Consider the following 20,617-nt stretch of genomic DNA (forward strand, 5'->3'; position numbering starts at 1 on the left):
TGCCTATTCTGGAGATTTCATATAAGTGGAATCCTCCAAGATGTGGTCTTTTGTGTCTGGCTTCTTTTGTTTTTGTTTTGTTTGCGGTATGCGGGCCTCTCACTGCTGTGGCCTCTCCCGTTGCGGAGCACAGGCTCCGGACGCGCAGGCTCAGCGGCCATGGCTCATGGGCCCAGCCGCTCCGCGGCGTGTGGGATCTTCCCGGACCGGGGCACGAACCCGTGTCCCCCGCATCGGCAGGCGGACTCAACCACTGCGCCACCAGGGAAGCCCTGTGTCTGGCTTCTTTTACTCAGCGTAATGTTAGGGTTCATCCATTTTGCAGCCTCTATCAGTGCTTTGTTTCTTTTTACTGCTAAATAATATTCCATTGTGTGGCTATGCCACATTTTCCTTGTGCATTTATTGGCTGGTGCACATTTGGGTTGCTTCCATCCTGGGGCTATTATGAGTAATGCTCTCATGGGATCGAAAACTCGTGTATAAGTCTTTGCGTGAACGCCTGTTTATATTTCTCTCCGGTGCACACCTAGGAGTGGAGTTGCTGAGTCACACAGCAGCTCTGTGTTTAGCCTTTCAAGATCCTCCCAACTGTTTTCAAAGCGGCTGCACCATTTCCATCCCCAGCAGCCGTGTAGACGGTTCCGATTTCTCCACATTCTCACCGGCGCTTGGCATCTGGCTTTCTGATTGCGGCCATCCTGGTGGAGAGTGTGACAAAGCTTTCCTGGCAGGATAGGATGCCTGTAGAGGTTAGGAGAATGGTCGTCACTTTGTCAGTGGCCTAGAACCTCAGCCACAGTCATCTTCCAAAGCTCTCAAGGAAGCCAGGTTTGCGGCCCTGCGGGTGGGAATGGGGGCATTGTTTCCCATAACTTGTTTCCAGGACAGGCAATAGGCTCCCCTTCCCCACGTCTAACCTGCCGCCTGCCCTTCTCTGCAGGGGTCACCATGAAGCTCATGGACGAGGTGGCCGGGATCGTGGCCGCGCGTCACTGCAAGACCAACATCGTCACGGCTTCCGTGGACGCCATTAACTTTTACGACAAGATCCGAAAAGGTAAGAGAACTCCGCCAACAAAGAGGGGCGCTGCCTTGGCTGCTTGGGTCCCGTGTACAGTTTGCTTTGGTTCACCCTGCCTGTCCCGGGCCCTGGCCTCTGCCCATCTGCCAGGACACAGGAGCCAGAGCCTCGAGTCTGCCTTTGGTGATGCATCTGTGAAGTTACGGTTTGCAGGTTTGACTTTTCAGTCTGGTACATTCTGTAACTCAGTTGCGATTGGGGCCTTTATCCTGCTGAAGAGCCACATAAACTCGTCCTCTTAAACTGCCCCAGGCACGGAGCCCTGCGAAACCCGACGCACACAGTTGCTGCGACCACTGCCACCAGATCCCATGGCGGCACATAACCTCTCTGGGGGGGCACGGGTCACCCGTGCCGTACGCAGTGGCGGGGGCAGAGCAGAGAAGCCTCCGGCCCTCTCCTCGGCCAGCCTGCCTGCACCGTCCAGGGCAGCGCTGGTGTTGGTGGTTTTCCCGACACTGAGGTCTAGTCCCAGCCCCGCCCAGAAACAAGACGGTTCCCGTGCTTGTTTCACATTAATGCTCATCTGAAGAGGTACAGTGACTGTCCCCTCCTGGCACGTGGTGACTTCTGTCTGTCGTGTCTTCTGAGATGAGGCCATGTGGCCCCAGAAAGCAGCCCTTCACCGTGGGGTCGGGGGTGTCCAGGCTGCGAGAGCCTGACTGGTTCTGAAGGAGCCTCACCAGGAAGGCAGCCGTTGGAAAAGCTGAGTCAGACCCGTCCCCAGGCCGTGGGGGGGACAGAGGAGAAGGAAGGGAGGCTGACTCCTTGCCACCAGCCTCGAGGGGCACCGCTGAGTGGAGCAGTGCTGGGTCCAGAGCCACAGAGACCTCATCCGGGCTCTGAGGCCCCGGCCTGGTCCCAGCCCAGCTGCGCGCTCTCTCCTGCAGACACGCCTGTCAGTTGAATGCCTGAGTGCTGGGGACAGGCGTCCTGAGATTGGAAGGGTGAAGGGGTGCCTCCCCTTCCTGGCCTAACTAAGAGCACGCCAGTCTGACCCACACTGGATTTGGGGTGCTTTTAGGGGAAGGGTGGTCTGCAGTGCTGCTTTGTAGAATCCCTTCCCAGCTAATAGGCGATTGCCTCAGACACAGAGCACAGTGTCATTTTAGGATTTGCCCAGAACAAGTGGATCTTGTCTGTCTTGGCTGGTTCCCCCCGGGCCTTGGTGCCGTGTGTGGTGGTGGTGGTGTGGACGTTTGGAAAAGGAAGGCTCCTGTCGTGTCACGATTCCTGGCCTCTCGTTTTCTGGAACTGCTCCCTGGGTAAATTACTGTGATCACAGCTCCACTGTTAAACATGACTTCAAAACCCACTGTGCAAAATGCACTTACGTTCCACAGAGCTCACTTGTTCAGGGTCTCCCGGGTGCCCTTTGAGCACCGCCAGCTAAGAAGCAAAGTGGGCCTTCCTCGAGAGCCCGCCAGACTTCTCAAGGTCAGCCCTGTTGGCGAAGGTGCTTTACAGTTGAGGGAAGCTCCCAAACAGTGAAAGTTGACCTTGCTTCGTTAGAAAAAAGGAGCCGATGAAAGAGCCCTCACCCCCGACACTTCACCCTCAGTCCCTCGTGTGACCAGAATTACCTTTCAAAGAGGTCAAGGAGGGGCCGCGTTGGTTCGTTTTGAGCGGAGACAGTGAACCCTGGACGGAGGAGAGCACTTTTTCTAGGGGTATGTTGAGGGGGCTGGCGGAGGTCAGGACTACGTGGGTGCAGAGAGGACTTTGTTTCTAAAATGTTACTCGTATTCCAAAGCACAGAAAGGGACCTCCATTTTCACCAGCTGTACTTTCTGGCAGAACATTCCACCATGGATGGAGTGAGAGTGCAGGGCGGGCTGTGGGCTCACTGGCTACCGCCTATGGCGCTGAGCCCTCCTCAGGCCCCCATGCACCTCGTGCCGTCACAGCCTTGGCCTCGGGCCTGTGTGGCCCCGGGCCCCAGAGCTGGGCCTCCTGGCCTGGGGAGCCCCCCAGGGAGCAGAGAGATGGCTTCCAGTTTCTCAGGTCACGTCTTGTTTTGTGTGTAGAGGAATTTGGGCCCAACTGAAATCACAGTCACGGAGTCCCCTGGGGCCGGTGCAAGGAGTGTGTGACAAAGACCTGGGAGAGCTAAAGAACAAGCAACAGAGACGAACAGCACAATAACTGAAAGGAAAGCTACACCGGAAGGAATCAACAGCAGGATAACTGAGGCAGAAGAACGGATAAGTGACCTGGAAGACAGAATGGTGGAACTCACTGCTGCAGAACAGACTAAAGAAAAAGAATGAAAAGAAATGAAGACAGCCTGAGAGACCTCTGGGACAACATTAAACGCAACAACATTCGCATATATTGTAGGGGTCCCAGAAGGAGAAGAGAGAGGGAAAGGACCAGAGAAAATACTTGAAGGGATTATAGTCGAAAACTTCCCTAACATGGGCAAGGAAATAGCCACCCAAGTCCAGGAAGCACAGCGAGTCCCATACAGGATAAACCCAAGGAGAAACACGCCGAGACACATAGTAATCAAATTGGCAAAAATTAAAGACAAAGAAAAATTATTGAAAGCAGCAAGGGGAAAATGACAAATAACATACAAGGGAACTCCTATAAGGTTAACAGCTGACTTCTCAGCAGAAACTCTACAAGCCATAAGGGAGTGGCATGATATACTTAAAGTGATGAAAGGAAAGAACCTAAAACCAAGAATACTCTACCCAGCAAGGATCTCATTCAGATTCAATGGAGAAATCAAAAGCTTTACAGACAAGCAAAAGCTAAGAGAATTCAGCACCACCAAACCAGCTCTACAACAAATGCTAAAGAAACTTCTCTTAGTGGGAAACACAAGAGAAGAAAAGGACCTACAAAAACAAACCTAAAACAATTAAGAAAATGGTCATAGGAACATACATATCAATAATTACCTTAAACGTGAATGGATTAAATGCTCCAACCAAAAGACACAGGCTTGCTGAATGGATACAAAAACAAGACCCATATATATGCTGTCTACAAGAGACCTACTTCAGACATAGGGACACACACAGCCTGAAAGTGAGGGGATGGAAAAAGATATTCCATGAAAATGGAAATCAAAAGAAAGCTGGACTAGCTATACTCATATCAGGTAAAATAGACTTTAAAACAAAGAATGTTACAAGAGACAAGGAAGGACACTACATAATGATCAAGGGATCAATCCAAGAAGAAGATATAACAATTATAAATATATATGCACCCAACATAGGAGCACCTCAATACATAAGGCAACTGCTAACAGCTATAAAAGAGAAAATTGAAAGTAACACAATAATAGTGGGGGACTTTAACACCTCACTTACACCAATGGACAGATCATTCAAAATGAAAATAAATAAGAAACACAAGCTTTAAATGACACAATAGACGAGATAGATTTAATTGATATTTATAGGACATTCCATCCAAAAACAGCAGATTACACTTTCTTCTCAAGTGCGCATGGAACATTCTCCAGGATAGATCACATCGTGGGTCACAAATCAAGCCTCAGTAAATTTAAGACAATTGAAATCATATCAAGCATCTTTTCTGACCACAACGCTATGAGATTAGAAATGAATTACAGGGGAAAAAACGTAAAAAACACAAACAGAGCTTCCCTGGTGGCGCAGTGGTTGAGAGTCCGCCTGCCAATGCAGGGGACGCGGGTTCATGCCCCGGTCCGGGAAGATCCCACATGCCGCGGAGCGGCTGCGCCTGTGAGCCATGGCCGCTGAGCCTGCGCGTCCGGAGCCTGTGCTCCGCGACGGGAGAGGCCACAGCGGTGAGAGGCCCGCGTACCGCAAAAAAAAAAAAAAAAAAAAAAACACAAACACACGGAGGCTAAACAATACGTTACTAAATAACCAAGAGATCACTGGAGAAATCAAAGAGGAAATAAAAGAATACCTAGAGACAAATGACAATGAAAACACAATGATCCAAAAACTATGGGATGCAGCAAAAGCAGTTCTAAGAGGGAAGTTTATAGCTATACAAGCCTACCTCAGGAAACAAGAAAAATCTCAAGTAAACAATCTAACCTTACACCTAAGGGAACTAGAGAAAGAAGAACAAACAAAACCCAAAGTTAGCAGAAGGAAAGAAATCATAAAGATCAGAGCAGAAATAAATGAAATAGAAACAAAGAAAACAATAGCAAAGATCAGTGAAACTAAAAGCTGGTTCTTTGAGAAGATAAACAAAATTGATAAACCTTTAGCCAGACTCATCAAGAAAAAGAGGGAGAGGACTCAAATCAATAAAATTAGAAATGAAAAAGGAGAAGTTACAACAGACACCGCAGAATTACAAAGCATCCTAAGAGACTACTACGAGCAACTCTATGCAAATAAATTGGACAACCTGGAAGAAATGGACAAATTCTTAGAAAGGTATAACCTTCCAAGACTGAACCAGGAAGAAACAGAAAATATGAATAGACCAATCACAAGTAATGAAATAGAAACTGTGATTAAAAATCTTCCAACAAGAGGCTTCCCTGGTGGCACAGTGGTTGAGAGTCCGCCTGCCGATGCAGGGGACACGGGTTCGTGCCCCGGTCTGGGAAGATCCCACATGCCGCAGAGCGGCTGGGCCTGTGAGCCATGGCCACTGAGCCTGTGCAACCGGAGCCTGTGCTTTGCAATGGGAGAGGCCACAACAGTGAGAGGCCCGCATACCACACACACACACACACACACACACAAAACCTTCCAACAAACAAAAGTCCAGGACCAGATGGCTTCACAGGTGAATTCTATGAAACATTTAGAGAAGAGCTAACACCCATCCTTCTCAAACTCTTCCAAAAAATTGCAGAGGAAGGAACACTCCCAAACTCATTCTATGAGGCCACCATCACCCTGATACTAAAACCAGACAAAGATACTACAAAAAAAGAAAATTACAGACCAATATCACTGATGAATATAGATGCAAAAATCCTCAACAAAATACTAGCAAACAGAATCCAACAACACATTAAAAGGATCATACACCACGATCAAGTGGGATTTATCCCAGGGATGCAAAGATTCTTCAATATATACAAATCAATCAATGTGAGACACCATATTAACAAATTGGAGAATAAAAACCATATGATCATCTCAGTAGATGCAGAAAAAGCTTTTGACAGAATTCAGCACCGTTTATGATAAAATCTCTCCAGAAAGTGGGCATAGAGGGAACCTACCTCAATATAATAAAGGCCATATACAACAAACCCACAGCAAACATCATTCTCAATGGTGAAAAACTGAAAGCGTTTCCTCTAAGATCAGGAACGAGACAAGGATGTCCACCCTCACCACTATTATTTAGCATAGTTTTGGAAGTCCTAGCCATGACAATCAGAGAAGAAAAAGAAATAAAAGGAGTACAAATTGGAAAAGAAGTAAAACTGTCACTGTTTACGGATGACATGATACTATACACAGAGAATCCTAAAAATGCCGCCAGAAAACTACTAGAGCTAATCAATGAATTTGGTAAAGTTGCAGGATACAAAATTAATGCACAGAAATCTCTTGCATTCCTATACACTAATGATGAAAAATCTGAAAGTGAAATCAAGAAAACACTCCTATTTACCATTGCAACAAAAAGAATAAAATATCTAGGAATAAACCTACCTAAGGAGACAAAAGACCTGTATGCAGAAAATTATAAGACACTGATGAAAGAAATTAAAGATGATACAAATAGATGGAGAGATATACCATGTTCTTGGATTGGAAGAATCAACATTGTGAAAATGACTGTACTACCCAAAGCAATCTACAGATTCAATGCAATCCCTATCAAACTACCACTGGCATTTTTCACAGAACTAGAACAAAAAATTTCACAATTTGTATGGAAACACAAAAGACCCCGAATAGCCAAAGCAATCTTGAGAATGAAAAACGGAGCTGGAGGAATCAGGCTCCCTGACTTCAGACTATACTACAAAGCTACAGTAATCAAGACAGTATGGTACTGGCACAAAAACAGAAAGATAGATCAATGGAACAGGATAGAAAGCCCAGAGATAAACCCATGCACATATGGTCACCTTCTCTTTGATAAAGGAGGCAGGAATGTACAGTGGAGAAAGGACAGCCTCTTCAGTAAGTGGTGCTGGGAAAACTGGACAGGTACATGTAAAAGTATGAGATTAGATCACTCCCTAACACCATACACAAAAATAAGCTCAAAATGGATTAAAGACCTAAATGTAAGGCCAGAAACTATCAAACTCTTAGAGGAAAACATAGGCAGAACACTCTATGACATAAATCACAGCAAAGATCCTTTTTGACCCACCTCCTAGAGAAATGGAAATAAAACAAAAATAAACAAATGGGACCTAATGAAACTTCAAAGCTTTTGCACAGCAAAGGAAACCATAAACAAGACCAAAAGACAACCCTCAGAGTGGGAGAAAATATTTGCAAGTGAAGCAACTGACAAGGGATTAATCTCCAAAATTTACAAGCAGCTCATGCAGCTCAATAACAAAAAAACAAACAACCCAATCCAAAAATGGGCAGAAGACCTAAATAGACATTTCTCCAAAGAAGATATACAGACTGCCAACAAACACATGAACGAATGCTCAACATCATTAATCATTAGGGAAATGCAAATCAAAACTACAATGAGATATCATCTCACACCAGTCAGAATGGCCATCATCAAAAAATCTACAAACAATAAATGCTGGAGAGGGTGTGGAGAAAAGGGAACACTCCTGCACTGCTGGTGGGAATGTGAATTGGTACAGCCACTATGGAGAACAGTATGGAGGTTCCTTAAAAAACTACAAATAGAACTATCATATGACCCAGCAATCCCACTACTGGGCATATACCCTGAGAAAAGCATAATTCAAAAAGAGTCATGTACCAAAATGTTCATTGCAGCTCTATTTACAATAGCCCAGAGATGGAAACAACCTAAGTGCCCATCATCGGATGAATGGATAAAGAAGATGTGGCACATATATACAATGGAATATTACTCAGCCAGAAAAAGAAACGAAATTGAGCTATTTGTAATGAGGTGGATAGAAGTAGAGTCTGTCATACCGAGTGAAGTAAGTCAGAAAGAGAAAGACAAATACCATATATATATGGAATTTAAGGGGAAAAAAATGTCATGAAGAACCTAGGGGTAAGACAGGATTAAAGACACAGACCTACTGGAGAACGGACTTGAGGTATGGGGAGGGGGAAGGGTAAGCTGTGACAAAGTGAGAGAGAGGCATGGACATATATACACTACCAAACGTAAGGTAGATAGCTAGTGGGAAGCAGCCGCATAGCACAGGGATATCAGCTCGGTGCTTTGTGACCGCCTGGAGGGGTGGGATAGGGAGGGTGGGAGGGAGGGAGACGCAAGAGGGAAGAGATATGGGAACATATGTATATGTATAACTGATTCACTTTGTTATAAAGCAGAAACTAATACACCATTGTAAAGCAATTATTCCCCAATAAAGATGTTTAAAAAAGGAAAAGAAAGAAATTAAAGATGGTGCCAATAGATGGAGAGATATACCATGTTCTTGGATTGGAAGAATCAATATTGTGGAAATGACTCTACTACCCAAAGCAATCTACAGATTCAATGCAATCCCTATCAAATTACCAACGGCATTTTTTACGGAACTAGAACAAATCATCTTAAAATTTGTATAGAGACACAAAAGACCCCGAATAGCCAAAGCAGTCTTGAGGGGAAAAAAGCAGAGCTGGAGGAATCAGACTCCCTGACTTCAGACTATACTACAAAGCTGCAGTAATCGAGGCAATATGGTACTGGCACAGAAACAGAAACATAAATCAATGGAACAAGATAGAAAGTCCAGAGATAAACCCACACACCTACGGTCAACTACTTTATGACAGAGGAGGCAAAGATATACAATGGAGAAAAGATAGTCTCTTCAATAAGTGGTGCTGGGAAAACTGAACAGCTACATGTATAAGAATGAAATTAGAACACTCCCTAACACCATACACAGAAATAAACTCGAAATGGATTCGAGACCAGACACTATCAAACTCTTAGAGGAAAACATAGGAAGAACACTGACATAAATCACAGCAAGATCTTTTTTGATCCACCTCCTAGAGTAATGGGAGTAAAAACAAAAATAAACAAATGGGACCTAATGAAACTTCAAAGCTTTTGCACAGCAAAGGAAACAATAAACAAGATGAAAAGACAACCCTCAGAATGGGAGAAAATATTTGCAAACGAATCAACGGACAAACAATTAATCTCCAAAATATATAAACAGCTCATGCCGCTCAATATTAAAGAAACAACCAACTCAATCCAAAAATGGGCAGAAGACCTAAATAGACATTTCTCCAAAGAAGACATACAGATGGCCAGGAAGCACATGAAAAGCTGCTCAACATCACTAATTATTAGAGAAATGCAAATCAAAACTACAATGAGGTATCACCTTAAACCAGTCAGAATGGCCATCATCAAAAAATCTACAAACAATAAATGCTGGAGAGGGTGTGGAGAAAAGGGAACCCTCTTGCACTGTTGGTGGGAATGTAAATTGATGCAGCCACTATGGAGAACAGTATGGAGATTCCTTAAAAAACTAAAAATAGAATTACCATATGATCTAGCAGTCCCACTACTGGGCATGTACCCAGAGAAAACCATAATTCAAAAAGACACATGCACCCCAGTGTTCACTGCAGCACTATTTACAATAGCCAGGTCATGGAAGCAACCTAACTGCCCATCGACAGATGAATGGTTAAAGAAGATGTGGTACATATATACAATGGAATATTACTCAGCCATAAAAAGGAACGAAACTGAGTCATTTGTTGAGACGTGGATGGATCTAGAGACTGTCATACAGAGTGAAGTAAGTCAGAAAGAGAAAAACAAACATCGTATATTAATGCACATATGTGGAACCTAGTAAAATGGTACAGATAAACCAGTTTGCAGGGCAGAGGTTGAGACACAGATGTAGAGAACAAACGTATGGACACCAAGGGGGGAAAACCACGGTGGGGTGGGGATGGTGGTGTGCTGAATTGGACGATTGGGATTGACATGTATACACTGATATGTATAAAACTGATGACTAATAAGAACCTGCAGGGGCTTCCCTGGTGGCGCAGTTGTTAAGAATCCACTTGCCAATGCAGGGGAAAAGGGTTCAAGCCCTGGTCTGGGAAGTTCCCACATGCCGCGGAGCAACGAAGCCCTTGCGCCACAACTACTGAGCCTGCACTCTAGAGCCCGCGAGCCACAGCTACGGATGCCCACGTGCCTAGAGCCCGTGCTCCGCAACAAGAGAAGCTACCGCAATGAGAAGCCCACGCACCACAATGAAGAGTACCCCCTGCTCAGCACAACTAGAGAAAGCACGCACACAGCAAGGAAGACCCAACGCAGCCAAAAATAAATAAATAAAATAAATAAATAAAATTAATTAATTAAAAAAAATTTTTTTAAAAAGAACCTGCAATATAAAAAAACAAACAAACAAAAAACAACTAATACTAAGCTTTCTTTGGGTTATTTATATGGAAATATGTTAATATAAATGTTTCAAACATTACATGGAGTTTCTAAAAATCTTATATGTTCTGATATAATGTTATAAGTCATAATTCTAGTTATTACTTTAAAATGAATATCTCAGAAATAACTAGAAAAAAATTTAAAATAAATAAATAAATTAGTAAAAATAAAAAAAGAAATGCCAAAGTTACTTTGCTGATTCCATGTTTTTCTTAAGAACATTCACTGCCCCAGCTCTCTGGAGCTTAAACGCTGAGCTGTTCTTAAAGTTTGCAACACTTGACAACGTGGCCTTGGGAAGAACAGTGTTTCATTATTCTGTTTTCTTTTCCAAGTCCCTGTCCTCTTTCTGGAATCTGCCCTGGAAGAGGCCCCGGGTGCTGGGGGAGTCGGTGGGGCACCTGCCAGCCCTCCTGGGTTGTGCCACTCCAGGCAGCTCGACCATGATTTAGAAACAGAGATGAGCTCACAGCTCTGCTCACTGCAGGCGCTCCATCTATTTAAATTTAACTCTGGCAAACGCTGCTCACTTTCGAGTGCCAGACATTGTGCTAATAAAGTGCTTTTTACGATTACCCCTCACTTGGGGGTTTGAGACAAGAGCTCTTGTTATCCTCGTTTTTCCGATCTGGAAACTGCTGATGGAGGGGTTTATTAAACTGCCCACGGCCGCAGGGCTGGTCCATGGTGGAGCCTGGCAGGGAGGCTGGACTCCAGGGCCAGAGCTCTCAGCCCCAAGCCCTGGTGCCTTCCCACCACCGACCAGGCTTGAACCACATGGCGTCCGCTGCGAGGGCCCGGGGGCGTCAGCCTCGGTGGGTGATGCTGATGAGTGCAGTGCCACCCATCTTAGGCGCCCGCACTGGACCGCCAGAGCCGCCGCCGTTCCCCCTCCCCAACCCCCACCCCCCCGCAGTTGTGTGTGAAACTCCTGCCTTCATCAAGCAGCTTGAAACAGGGCTGAGGGTTCTCGCAGTCAGGGGTGTCCAGTCCAAGGAAGGCCCGGCTCTGCTCGCGTCACCCCCTCATCGGTCTCAGCCCAGGGGCCCCCTTTCCTGCTGAATTCGGACAGCCAGAGGCAGACAGTTCAGTCTCTGCTCCCAGCAGTTCTGTCCTCTGGTTACGTCAGATTTGCCTGCAAGAGCCCCTCAATGCCAATGCCGCCTACCACAGCGGCCAGTAGCCACACGTGGCTGTTTCCATTATAATTAAAAGTAAATAAAATGAAAACGCTGTTCCTTGGTCAGCAGGGCTGCGTTCCTTCTGGAGGCTGTAGGAGAGAATCGTGTTTTGCCTTTTCCAGCTTCTAGAGGCAACGTGCATTCGCTGGCTTGTGGCCCATCCTCCATCCTCAAAGCAGGCAGCCTCTCCCTGACCCTGCGTCTGTTGCCACGGCTCCTGGCTCTCCTGTCCTCTTGTGAGGACCACTGTGATGACCTGGGGCCCACCTGGTGATCCAGGCTAAGCTCCCACCTCAAAATCCTTAACTGCATCACACCTGTGAGGTCCCTCTGCGTGTGAGGTAACAGTTTCACAAGTTCTGGGATTAGGATATGGACATCTTTGGGGGCCCCCGTTCCACCTGCCACAGTAAATTCCAGCTGACACGGAGAGGCAGGTAGGGCTCCAGTCCACTTCTGCGCTCTGCCTTTTCCCTGCCTTGTCTCTTACCCTGTGAGCCCTGTGGACAGGACGCTGGCAGAAAACTCGGAAGAACGAGGGGCCCCTGAGCTCTTGGGGTTTCAAGGCAGCATGGAAAGAAGTGCTTCTCCCTCTGTCCCAAGCCTCCCAGCCGAGGACATGGCACCTGTGAGGTTCGGGGATTAGGGGTGAGCGTGGAGGCAGCAGGCTCGTCCCTGCCCCTCGTAGAGCGTTTGCGCTGGAGCTGGCGTCCCCCTGAGCGCAGCTGAGTACCCGCCTCTCAGGCAGGCTCACGTGCTGGGGATGCTGAGCTGTGACCCAGGCCTTCTTCCCCTGTGGGCCGCCACGGAGGTGGTCGCACCTCAGTGTCGGATCCGCACAACTGCTAATGTCCTGGGGACCCAGGGAAGAGGGGCAGGGGTTCGTTGCCATGTTCTTCACCAGCTGAAGAGCTGGAACTCCCTCGCGGAGACAGTTGCCCATGTTATTCGTTTAGGCAGCGTTAGAAGCAGCTTCTTGCCCAGTGTACATGTGCCTGCTGCAGAAACAGAGAAAGGAAGGGAGGGCTTTGTTTTAAATGTCGCTGCTTATTATTACCTTGTTGGAACGATTCTTTTTTTCTTTTTAATATTTCCACTTTTAATTTATTAGGCTTATATTGACAAAGAAACCATAAGCTCGTTATTTATTTATTTGTTTAATTTATTTACTTTTGGCTGCATTGGGTCTTCATTGCTGCGCGCAGGCCTTCTCTAGTTGCAGCCAGTGGGGGCTACTCTTCGTTGCGGTGCGTGGGCTTCTTCTCATTGCGGTGGCTTCTCCTGTTGCAGAGCACAGGCTCTAGGCGTGTTGGCTTCAGTAGTTGTGGCACACGGGCTCAGTAGTTGTGGCACACGGGCTCAGTAGTTGTGGCACGCGGGCTCTAGAGCGCAGGCTCAGTAGTTGTGGTGCATGGGCTTAGTTGCTCTGCGGCATGTGGGATCTTCCCGGACCAGGGCTCAGACCCGTGTCCTCTGCCTTGGCAGGTGGATTCTTAACTACTGGGCCACCATGGAAGCCCTGGAACGATTCTTTTCACCCCCTGAAGACACAACAGGGAGTTCTGCAGGCAAACTCTCCCTTTGGGTTTGAGACGCCTTTCCCTGGAGGGCTGTTGCAGAAGGGCACTCAGACCCCACCAGAAATGACTGTCCTGGGCTTCTGTCCAGACAACCTAATATGCGGGAGTGACCTCCCCCGAGAGACGGCCACTCTTGCACCCATTTGCAGATGAGGAAACCGAGGCACAGCAGCTTCCTGGCTTGCCCCCTGCCCATGTTCAAACCCAGGCCTGTTGGACCCCAGAGCTCGAGGACCCCAAGGCTCCTCCCCAGGGCACAGTAGCCTGAGGGAACTGGGGGCCCCGGGGGGCTGCTCCGGGCTCAGAGAGCCTGCCTGTCGTGGAGACACTCATGGGGACTGTCTGGTTGTGTCAGGGCTAATCTGTCCCTGCTTCAGAGGCTCAGAGGAGAACTGGGTGGTCCCTTCCTGGCCTTCTTCCCTGGATCCGGAGGCCCCAACACCCCACCCCTGTCCAAGGTGGCACATGGCACCCAGTGCCACCAGGAGATGCTGTTTCTCCCCTTGAGCAGGTCACCCCACTTTTTTACATATATATAAATTTATTTATTTATTTATTTTTGGCTGCGATGGGTCTTCGTTGCTGCATGCGGGCTTTCTCTAGTTGCAGTAAGCGGGGGCTACTCTTCATTGCAGCGCGCGGGGCTCCTCCTTGCGGTGGTTTCTTGTTGCAGAGCACGGGCTCTAGGCATGCGGGCTTCAGTAGTTGTGGCATGTGGGCTCAGTAGTTGTGGCTCGCGGGCTCTAGAGCGCAGGCTCAGTAGCTGTGGCTCACGGGCTTAGTGGCTCCGTGGCATGCGGGACCTTCCCAGACCAGGGCTTGAACCCGTGTCCCCTGCATTGGCAGGCGGATTCTTAACCACTGCACCACCAGGGAAGCCCCAGTCACCCCACTCTTAAATAAACTAGTCATCCTGTGGGCGGATGTGGCTGTGTGACCTAGTGGAAAGTCCCCAGGCAGCGTCGCTGCACTTCGGAGCACGCAGTCAGGGCGGAACGCATCTCACCACCGCCCCTCGGAGCGCCTCGAGCACGTGGCAGGACGTGCCCGCTCTGGCAGTTTCTGAGACAAAGGGAGCAGCAACCAAGCTAGACTCGGGCTGGGGTCGCCCCCTGCTCAGATGGGCCCCAGTGTCCCGGCTCTGACCTCTGTGCCTGGGGGAGGGTGGAAAGAGCCCGGCCTTGCTGGGCTGCTCGGGCTGAGGGCGGCCACGATGCTAGTTGAGGCGAAGTGTCTACAAAAGTGTCGCCGTCTGGCTGGAGTCTGCAGTGGCCCACTGTCCACACAGGGCTACGTGTTGGTTCAGGCGTGATGGGGCGCCCGCTCTCGTGGGGCTCCCTGGCTGGGAGGGAGGCAAACATCAGACAGGCCATCAGATGGGTTGGATACCCTGAAGGAGAGGAGCTCTGTTCTAGAAAGAGAGCGACGGGGGGCGCCCGAGCTGCCGTGAGAGGGTGGACCGGGCTGGGCAATGGGGCAGGGGCGGCGTGGGGTCTGTGGGGTGGAGGTGTCTGTTCCCACAAAGCTGGGACCCATTGCTGGGGACCCTCCACCACTGTGGGCTGGCCACTCTACACTCTTGGATGTTGGGGGAGCCTAGTGATGTTGCAGTGGGTGGTGGGAGCGGAGAGGCGCAGGAGGTGAGGGATTTGGTGGGAGCCTTCCCAGCATCTGGGAGCTGACGAACCGTGGACGTGGCTGGAGCTGCCCTGAGGTGCTTCTGACCACCCCATCCCCAGCGAATGACCACAGACCCCAGAGTGCACTTTCTGAGCCGAGGGTCAGGGAAGGGGAGGCCCTCAGCAGCACGGGGGTCTCTCCTTGTCAGTTTCAGATTAGGTCCCAGGCCCTCAATGACCTAGTCCGTCTTCCAACTTTCAAGCACCTTTCCGTGGTGGCCAGCCAGTGGTAAATAAAGCCCGTGGGCTGTGAGAATAAAGATGTCACCATCTCTGAGGGGTGAAGAGGCTGGTGTTTGGGCTATAATTGAAGTTTTCCCGACTTTTAAGAAGTGATCAGGGACTTCCCTGGTGGTCCAGTGGTTCAGAAACCACCTGCCAATGCAGGGGACAGAGGTTCGATCCCTGGTCTGGGAAGATCCCACCTGCTGTGGGGCAGCTAAGCCTGTGTGCCACAACTGCTAAGCCTGTGTGCCACAACTGCTGAGCCCGTGTGCCACAACTACTGAAGCCCGCGCGCCTAGAGCCCGCGCTCCACAACAAGAGAAGCCCCCGCTCGCCGCAACAAGAGAAAGCCCGCGCGCAGCAACGAAGACCCAACACAGCCAAAAAAATTTTTAAATTTAAAAAGGAAGCAATCACTGTGTCTCCTACCATGAGTGACACTCAAGATGGCGTCCTCTTGTGTCTAATGCTCATAATCAACTTCTTTGTTGTTTGAAACCACTTTTGATTAGAAGTTTCTTCGTATTTCTACCCGAAATGAGACGTGATTAGCCACGTGGTTGGTGGGGGGGCTTGCACAGGAGACAAAGCAAGGGTGTGTTTCCATCTGTTCTTTTTTCTTTTTCTTTTTTTTTTTTGGCGGTACGCCGGCCTCTCACTGTTGTGGCCTCTCCCGTTGCGGAGCACAGGCTCCGGACGCACAGGCTCAGAGGCCATGGCTCACGGGCCCAGCCACTCCGCGGCATGTGGGATCCTCCCGGACCGGGGCACGAACCCGTGTTCCCTGCATCAGCAGGCGGACTCTCAACCACTGCGCCACCAGGGAAGCCCTCCATTTGTTCTTTGAACAAACGGTCAGTGTTGCAATGCCCCGAATTCACTGCCCCCGCATCCCTGCCCCTTGGCCAGGGAGTTCTGGCGGGTTTCCTCTTGAGGGGGGGTCTTGTCCCTCCCTGCCTCTCGGCTCATGGGCCCCAAAGTCTTCTGTCTGGTCGTGGGTGAGAGGGTGCTGGCTGGCACTGGGGCTGGCATGATGGGGACAGGCAGGGACGCCTGGAGACCCTCGGGGATGCCCACCTCCCCTTCCTGCTCCCCTGGAAGCGGCCCGTGTGGGCCGTGTGGGGGCTGTTCCCAGGGTGGGCCCAGGCGCTTTGCATGCCACGGATAACCGCTCCCGCTTCTGCCTGCCCACGCGCTCACCACCCTAACAGCCACCCGCTGCCCCAACTTGTCTGTCTTCCTGGTCTCTAAGCATCTTTTGTGGGGGCCTGTCTCCATGGAGCTGGGACATTGGGGCTCCCAGGGTGTTAAAAGGTCCCTGCAGTCAGCGCCGGCCAGGCCTGGCCAGGGACGTCCTTGAGCCCAGCCCAGAGCCAGGCTGCATTTGGGATGGTGGTCCTGACCACGTCAGTGGAAAGGATTAGTGCTGCGTCAGGGTCCAAAACAGCACTGCTGGCGGTAATGACCGCACTGCATGCCTCCTGCCGCCAGGCGGGAGCCTCGGCACCTGGCTCGTTTCATGCCAGCCCCATGGTTACCCCGTGAGGCAACTTGTTTCTGTTTATACGAGAAAAGCTGGGCTCCATGAGATGAAGTCGAGGGACGGGAGGCCAAGGCCAGTGGTAGTTGGGAGCCCGTGACCAGGAGGGCGGGGGCAGAAGGGATGCTCTAGGGTAGATGTTCAGGACTCAGGGGCATGGGGAGTGCAGAGAGGTTGGGGCAGGGTGGAGGGAGAGCGGGACCCCCAGGACAGTGTTACAGGAACGTGTGACTGTCTACAAGGGAAACTACTGGTGTGGAAGGTGGGGAGCACCTGGGGACTCTGACCATGGGCAGGGCCGCGGGGGTGTTGTCGGAGGGCAGATCCGCAGCTCAGAGGAGAGTGCTGGTCCAGTGGGCGACACTGACCGGGAGGGGAGCCTGACGGGACAGACGCAGTCCCACCTGCACAGAGGGTAGGAGGACGTGGGCTGAAGTGCAGACAGTGGCTCCAGGGGGCTTAGGACCACGGTCAGCGTGGCAGCTTGGCCTGACGGTGCATGTGACGCTGCCCTCTGACCGGCATCGGGAACGCTGGAGCCAGGGAGCTGGGGGGTGGGGGGGTGGGGCCGGAGAGGGTGGAGGAAGGTTCCTTAGCGGGGCTCAGAGCAACTTGGTGGGGCAGCTGTGTGGCTCCAGTGGCAGAAGTAAGGCCAAAGCATGGGCAGTGCAGATGTGTCCTTAACCTGCGGAGGGATCTGAAAGCAGGTGGGGGCTGGCCCTGAGGGACGGGACTCACTGGAAGCATCCTTCCAGCAGCCGCTGCCTCTCCCGGGGAATAGAGACCCACGCTTGGGTGACCACCAAGATCCCTTCGGCTCTAAATGTTTCCGTAAGTGAAGGAAACGCCCCCTCACTAACTAGAAAGGTGAACACTCAGGGGGCCCCGATGTGCTGTCGTTGTGATGTCCTGGCAGTTAGCAGGATGGTCTGTGCTGTCTAACCAAGTGTCTTCCAGCATCCTCGGTACTGCTGATTTCTGCACCCTCCCTGCCCAGCCCGATCCGGCCGCCTGGCCGCCCTGGGTCGAGGCTTCCCTAACCCGCTGTCTGTGCTCCGCAGGCTGTGTCATCACCATCTCTGGGCGCGTGACCTTCACCAGCAATAAGTCCATGGAGATCGAGGTCTTGGTGGATTCCGACCCCGTGGTGGACAATTCCCAGAAGCGCTACCGGGCCGCCAGTGCCTTCTTCACCTATGTGTCCCTGAGCCAGGAGGGCAAGTCTCTGCCTGTGCCCCAGCTCGTGGTGAGTGGCCCCTCCGGCCCGTGTGTCCCTGGGGGCAGCTGCCCCCGCTGCTGGGCCAGCCCCCTCGGCGCTTGCTGGGCTCCCAGGAGAAACCGAGCTACATGAATCCATTCTGGGCAGCTGGGTCCGCTCAGCTCCTGAGGGGCCAGCGACCTTGGCTGTGGGGCGGGTCAAACGTGAGGCCCCGTCCCCGCGGACTGTGGGGGAGGGACTGGGCAGACAAGGTGAGAGGCGCCCCTTACGAGCTCCTTGCCGTGGGATAAGCACGCCACCTTGCTGGTCCTGGCACCTTGTACGAGCGCTAGAGTGGGGGTGAGGACCCTCCCAGGGTGGGCTCTCGAGGAGGCCCTGGCCTGCGTGTCCTGCATCATGGGGCCAAGCTAGAGCCCTGCACCTCGGGGCTGGGCGTCTGGGCCTCGTGGCCTTTCCCTGCCCTGGCTCCCCAGCCAGGCTCTGCCCTGGGTGTGCAGAGAGCAGTGGCAGGTTGGCGGCCGCCACCAGGAGCAGAGCTGGGGGCTCTGGCCCAGGCGTGGATCCTGGCAGGTCTCAGCCACCAGCAGGGTTTGCTTGGCTGCCGTCCTGGGCTCCACAACCCAAGAGGCTGCTACTGGAGCTGCGGGGGCGGGGGCAGTGGGGGGGCACAGGTGAGTCACTAGCATTTTTTAATTTGGAAAAGAGAAGGTTGGATTCACTGAACATGTAAGGGTTTCCCTCCCTCTCGCCCCCGGCCCCCTCCTCAGCTCTTGGCGCCCGCGGGCCCCCAGCGCTCAAGGCCACAATCCCCGGAGACTTCCGGGGCTCACACCCGCCGCACGCCAGACCCGCATCCACGGTCTGGCCTCGTCCCTGCCCTGCCTTTCTCCAAAGCACCAGCGCCCCGGCTCGTGGGAGCTGCTCATTTGCCGGTTGTCCCTCCCCCACTGGACTGAGCTTCACGAACTGGAACACATGTGCTCCTAGTGGCTCACTGAGGCTGGAACAGTCTTGGCACTTAGTGGGTGCGGTTGGGAAAATGCATGAATCCTGCTGTGTGCAAGGCCTGAGGCCAATCCCAGGAGGAGAGACAGGCGGCGTGGACGCTCGGGGGAGCCGGGGGAGCGCGCTGGGCCAGTGGCCTCCACCTGGGGTGGACGTGAAGTGGTGCCTGGGGAGTGGGCAGGAGCCCCCAGGAAGGCCAGTGGGGCAGGGGGCCGTGCTGGGCGGTCGTGGGAGCTGTAATCCCAACACCTTGGCGCGTGCTAGCTGTCGGGGAGCCTGGGAGTCGGGGAGCCTGAGGCGGCCAGCGTCAAGGCGGGGCGCGGGGAGGGCAGGGTGGCGAGGAGGCCCAGCTCAGAGGCACTGGGCGACTGTGTGTTGGATGCAGGAATGAACGAGTGAGTGAATGAACGATGCCTCCAGATTCCCCTTGAGGCTGATGACAGCTATATGAGCCTCACACATTCCTTAGCTATGCCGGTCGGGGTAAGTGCCCCCGCCTGGGGGGCGGCCCTGTGCCCGCCGGTTCTGAGTCCTCTGCCTGCTTCTCTCGGCCACCCTCAGCCCAGCAAGGCTGAGGCACTTGGGGAAGGTCACACAGCCGGTCCGCGGGAGCCTGGGTGCAGAGGAAAGCCTCCGTTCAGGCTGCTCCTGGTTTGTCTTGAGCCAGTCTGTCACTAGGGGGCCAGGAGGAAGCCAGAACCCTGGGCGGTGGTTGAGATGCGGGTGCAGGTGCGGAGCCGAGAAGCCTGGGGAGGGGCCGGGGGTTAGGGTCTCGAGCACCTGACGCTTATGTGGAAGCGACTGGCAGGCGACTCAGGCCCCCCGCCAGCCTCCCAGGGCCCCTGCAGCATCTGCTCCCATGCAGCTCCTGTGCCTCCTGGCAAAGAGCACGTACTGGAAGCCTCCGTAAGGGTAAACATACTGCGCTTCGGAGCACTTCCTCATCCAGGCGGGCGCGAGGCCCCTGCTCGCTCGCCTGGCCTGCCGCCACGGAGGTGCTAACCCCCCACCCGGAGATGCTAACCCCCCAGCCTCGCTCCTCTCTGGGGCCTCGCAGGCCCACAGGGGCAGCGCCTGGGTTTGGTGGGGGAGCCGTCTGGCCTCGTCAAGGCCCCTGCCGTGGCCAGAGGAGCCTCAGCTGCCCGCTGGGCCCTCTCCTGTCCCTCCCCCGTCCTCTGCGGGCCACCCCCCACTCGCTCTTCGCTGGCATTGGGTCCCCACGCTGGGGCTCCAGTGAGTCGGGTGGGGGGCATGGGGGGAGGCTGCACAGGGCAGGGTTGGTGAACCTGGCCTTAAAGGATGGGGGGCTCCACCGTGTGGAAGGAAGGAAAGGGGAGCCAGGGTGGGCACCGTCCTCAGGCAGGCTGTGCACCGTCACCTCCCCACGTACCACCCCAGGCTGCTGGGGAGGGGTGGAGGGTCCGGCAGCCTCGGCCTCTCCCTCCCGAGTCCCCAGCGCTGTAGCCCCCGGCCTCGCGTCCCTCCTCCTCCCCACCTTCCACCACTACCCCCCCAGGAGGGGCCCTGGGCCACGAGGACCGGG

The 20,617-nt window shown here is 52.2% G+C and overlaps 1 protein-coding gene across 1 annotated transcript in view; it reads left to right on the forward strand.

Moving 5' to 3' along the window:
- ACOT7 (acyl-CoA thioesterase 7) overlaps positions 1-20,617 on the forward strand; it is a gene marked incomplete at its 5' end in the record, with an annotated part of 90,835 nt that overhangs the window by 56,567 nt on the left and 13,651 nt on the right. The window contains 2 exons of the mRNA XM_082662416.1: positions 944-1,060; positions 17,912-18,096. Coding sequence (XP_082518542.1) covers positions 944-1,060; positions 17,912-18,096 — 302 coding nt within the window. The remainder of the gene's footprint in view (positions 1-943; positions 1,061-17,911; positions 18,097-20,617) is intronic.

Source organism: Grampus griseus, assembly GCF_964374135.1.
Source record: "Grampus griseus genome assembly, chromosome: 1".
Taxonomy (NCBI): Eukaryota; Metazoa; Chordata; class Mammalia; order Artiodactyla; family Delphinidae; genus Grampus; species Grampus griseus.